The sequence below is a fragment of the Poecilia latipinna genome, unplaced genomic scaffold, assembly GCF_001443285.1.
Source record: "Poecilia latipinna isolate Pla-1442-1.1 unplaced genomic scaffold, P_latipinna-1.0 Scaffold4865, whole genome shotgun sequence".
Lineage (NCBI taxonomy): Eukaryota > Metazoa > Chordata > Actinopteri > Cyprinodontiformes > Poeciliidae > Poecilia > Poecilia latipinna.
Window position 1 is genome coordinate 1 of NW_015117481.1, and position 4,360 is coordinate 4,360.

Consider the following 4,360-nt stretch of genomic DNA (forward strand, 5'->3'; position numbering starts at 1 on the left):
AGCTTCAGTCTCAGATCAGCTCAGCCCTCCAGGTCTGCCAGCAGCAGAAACAGAAACATTAAACCTGATAAAATAAACTACATTTGCTTTGCATTGTCCCCACATGATGACAATGATATAGTACGATCCAATTAAATATTAGATTCTTGATTGATATGGGTTGTTGCTACGTTGTTATGGTATTTTAAGATCTTGTTCAATGTGCCTCTTTTTAACTTTGAGCCCCTGCCCCTCCAAAGGTCTCTGCACGGCCCTGTCTGCAGCCACACTGACTGTCACTCCCAACCGATCCCAGTTCTTCCAGTACAATGAAATTGTTCTTGCCTGTGTGAGGAACTCCAGCGGCTGGACAGTGATGAGGCAGATTATGAACCGGCCTCCTCAGAAATGTCATAGAGGCTGGGGATTCCCTGGAAATACATCCTGCAATATGGAGAATCTCATTCCAATAGACACCGGCGAATACTGGTGTGAATCTGAACAAGGAGAACGAAGCAACAAAGTCAATCTCACTGTTACTGGTAATGGACATGCATCTTGTTTGAGTTTACTTGAAGTGTGGTTATTTTAACCTTTTTAAGTTAATGTAATTCTTATAAAATTGTTTTCATTTCAGATAAAACTGTGATCCTTGAGAGTCCTTCATATCCTGTCTTTGAGGGACAAAATGTGACACTTGGTTGTTCCTACAAAGAACCATATGGCAAATCCACGTCAGACTTTGAAGCTGAGTTTTACAGAGATGATGTCTTCATTGGGAGAGAGAAACCAGGGAAAATGATCATAGAAGCAGAGGAAGGTTTCTACAAGTGTCTCCATCCTTTTAAAGGAGAGTCACTGAAGAGCTGGCTGGCAGTGAGAGGTGAAGATCGACTGCTTTGTTTCATTCAGGCTGTCAGAACTGAGTTACCTTTAAGAAAAGGTGGATTTTGGTTAAAACTTTTAAACAAAATGGGCCCCTGCCTCTCTCCTATGGTTCATCTCAATCTCCAAAGCGTTGCCTCTAATGCACACGCTAAAGAAACCTGTTTTTCTGGCTATATTCTCTTATTTAAGTAAATATTTGCTAGAATAAGTACGTTTGTTCAAATTACACAAATGTTCTGACAGAGTAAAGTAACATTAATTATCCTGTAATAATGTTCTAAAAATAGGGGATAAAATGCAGTAGATGTTGTTCAGTTTATGTCAAAAAGACACTCCAACAAAGTCCTTTAATAAAATTGTAATTTACCATTAAATGATTTTTGGCACTGAGCTTTTCTTACCCTGATCCTATATAAACAGATATAAAAAAAATTAAACCTATCGGTTCAATTCAATTCAGTTCAGTTTATTTATATTTGTCTTAATGTCGTTTCAAGGCACTTTATAAAACACAATTTCAGTTCAATCATGCAGACATACCTATCGACCCTAGCTGTCAAACTATATGGTTTGCTCAATTAATTATTGAAAACCGTTTAAAAAGTTTCTATCCAGCAGGTTTCCTTAGACGTTTACAGGCCAGTGAAGGTTAAAACCTCTGCAGACCCCAACAATCTTCAAGTTGCCTTGTTGCTCCAGCCTGAATCAGAGACTGATTCATTACAGACTGACTGCATTCAGGTCTGTTGGAGTAAAGATGCATCTAAAGGCTGCAGAGCTGCAGCTCCTGAGGTCTGGACTTCAGCACTTCTGGTGGACAATAACTTGCTGGATGAACCTGATTCTGGTTCTTCCTTTTTGTATTGTGACTGAAAGTTTTATAGCTGTCGTGTACCACAAATTAAATTAAATATTTTATTTTATTGTATTGTTTTTGCTTGCAGCTAGAGTTCCCCAAGCAGAAGTTTCTCCTTCTCCTCCTCCTCCTCCTGGTCCCGATGTTCCTTGGATCAGAGTGATTAGTTTCATTCTGCTCTTCATCCTCTACACCATCATACTAATCTTGTGTGTTTACACATACCGTAAATGGGCTCGAGGTGAGTTTTACCATCCTATCCAATGGAAAATTATTGTGAAAATGTTTTCTGCCTGAATTTAACAAAGGCTGTTATTTCTGCTCCTTTTATCCTGGGGTATCCCTGTTTTACTGAAACTGCTCTAAAATCATAGTATTTTTTAGAAATCACATCTTTTTAATAAAAACAAATGTATTCTTAAACATCAAACTCTCTTAATGGGATGTAAATATTGGCTTGTACTCTTTTGACCACTGGTCAGTAAGTCTTTAGTTTCTGCTCCTCTAAGTGAATCTGATAAAATTAGAGCAGCTGGAGGATTTGGCAATGTGGACTCAGAGATGAGTCAGAAGAAGAACAGGAAGAACAAGGTTTTTCAAAATAAAAAGAGATGTGATTCTAGTCAAAGTAACATTCATTTAATCAGAGCAATACATAACGCATATACCAAGTTTTATTTATATATTTTGACTATATTATGTTATTACAGCTGTGAATATTGATCCCAGTTATCAAACATTATGGGAAGCTCAGTTTATTGTTGAAATAGTTTTCTATCTCTCTCACACATTCCTACAAACACCCTGTGACCCACCACTTCCTCTGCTCCAGACTGAGCTGCACTGAATGAAATTCATCGTTTACACATTGACGATAGAGACATTCTGATTCAGATCATTATGATCTTCTCTGAAAAGTCAAAGGTTTGAAGATCTTGACACTGTAATTATTTTGGCCGTGTGTTTTTTCTCCTGTGAGTTGAAGTCAAAGAAAACAATCAATGTGGTAAAAATGTTAAATCTGGTTCTAATCTGGTGACTTTAGTGGTAAAGGAGGTTTTAAAGAAGGCAAAAGACAAAATAAATGTAAATGTTAGTCAACTCTACCGCCCCCTGGTGGAGTTAATGGAAAGTAATGGGTAGTAATCATTTAACATGCTCCTCTCTTAATTATTGTTAAATTTCAAAATGTCTATCATGTTAGTAATTGTTGTCCTTTTTCTTGCAGCCAAGACTGATATGAAAAGGAGAATTGATGATCACGTTTTGTTGAACTGAAGACAAAGAAGACAAAATATTGATCATCTGTTTATTGAAGCAAAATGAAAAATAAGACGAATGATATTAAAAATACAGAGAAATGTGATTTATTCTCCCAGTCAAAACAGAGTATTAAAGTATTTTCATCTGATTTTATAGACTATATGAAGTTCAGATAAAATATATTTTGCACTTTTTATAGTCTGATACATAAGTATTTTAGTAACATATGCAAATGGTTATATTGTGGACAAGTCAGCCACTATGAGCTGAGAGGAAATAAAAACATATATCAGACATTTTCCAAGGTTTCTATTTATTCAGCAGCACTGACTTTTGAATGGGAATCTCTAAACTGCCTTTATGTTATTTGCAGATGTTGGTGTTTCAGCTTAATGCAGCTTCCAGATTAGCTACACGAATATTTCAAACAAACATGTTCAAACTGATTTGATTAACAACAAAATATCTATAATCATTATTACATCTGTTAAAATCATGTGTGTAGCAATCAGTTATTTTTCTTTTGAACCTATGTACAACTGTAGAATAAGCTTAAGGTTGATTTTGTATTTTTAAGAGTAACACTCTTTACTCCTTTTTAATAGTCGGCTGCTTATGCAGTAACTGATGTAACAAACTGATAGAAGCTGTTAAATGACCAGTGAACTACTGGCTTTGACAGAGCAGCTGCTTAATTTGCTTTTGCCTTGGGCCGGCTCAACATCCTTTTGCTCTTATATCATTACTGTATTAGGAGATTGTTTAGTAATTTGTTTTATTTGCTTAACTAAAATGTAAAAATAAATAAATAAAATTATGGTATCGAGATCTTGGGTTGTTTGTGTTTTGTTTTTGTTTCTGTGTTCATCAGTTTCTTAGTGACAAAAGGCTGTTAGTCACTGGTGCAGCAGGTCATTATAACATAACACTGGTTTCACTGAACTTACATTCCAGATATTTATTATGAGAACATTAAGATATTTCTAACTATAGATTTGACAAAATATCTATTTAAGATATCTCTAGTTACATTGTAAATAACATTAATGATGTCAGTTTTACCACTGAATTGCATGGAGACTAAATTCAATGTCTGCGACAAACTGGTGACCTGACCAGGACGACCTGACCGGGGTGACCTGACCAGGGTGACCTGACCAGGGCGACCTGACCAGGGCGACCTGATCGGTGTGACTTGACCAGGACGACCTGACCAGGATGACCTGACCAGGACGACCTGACCAGGACGACCTGACCAGGGCGACCTGACCAGGGTGACCTGATCGGTGTCACTTGACCAGGACGACCTGACCGGGACGACCTGACCAGGGTGACCTGACCGGGGTGACTTGACCAGGGTGACCTGACCGGTGT

The 4,360-nt window shown here is 37.3% G+C and overlaps 1 protein-coding gene across 1 annotated transcript; it reads left to right on the forward strand.

Annotated features, from left to right (window-relative positions):
* Positions 1 to 239: 239 nt before the first annotated feature.
* Positions 240 to 3,790, forward strand: LOC106943096 (uncharacterized; the record flags this gene model as incomplete). The annotated part of the gene is made up of 4 exons (XM_015026431.1): positions 240 to 521; positions 617 to 862; positions 1,812 to 1,964; positions 2,952 to 3,790. Coding segments are annotated over 4 exons (731 nt in total), but the record flags the coding sequence as incomplete, so codon positions are not given.
* Between the last annotated feature and the right edge of the window lie 570 nt (positions 3,791 to 4,360).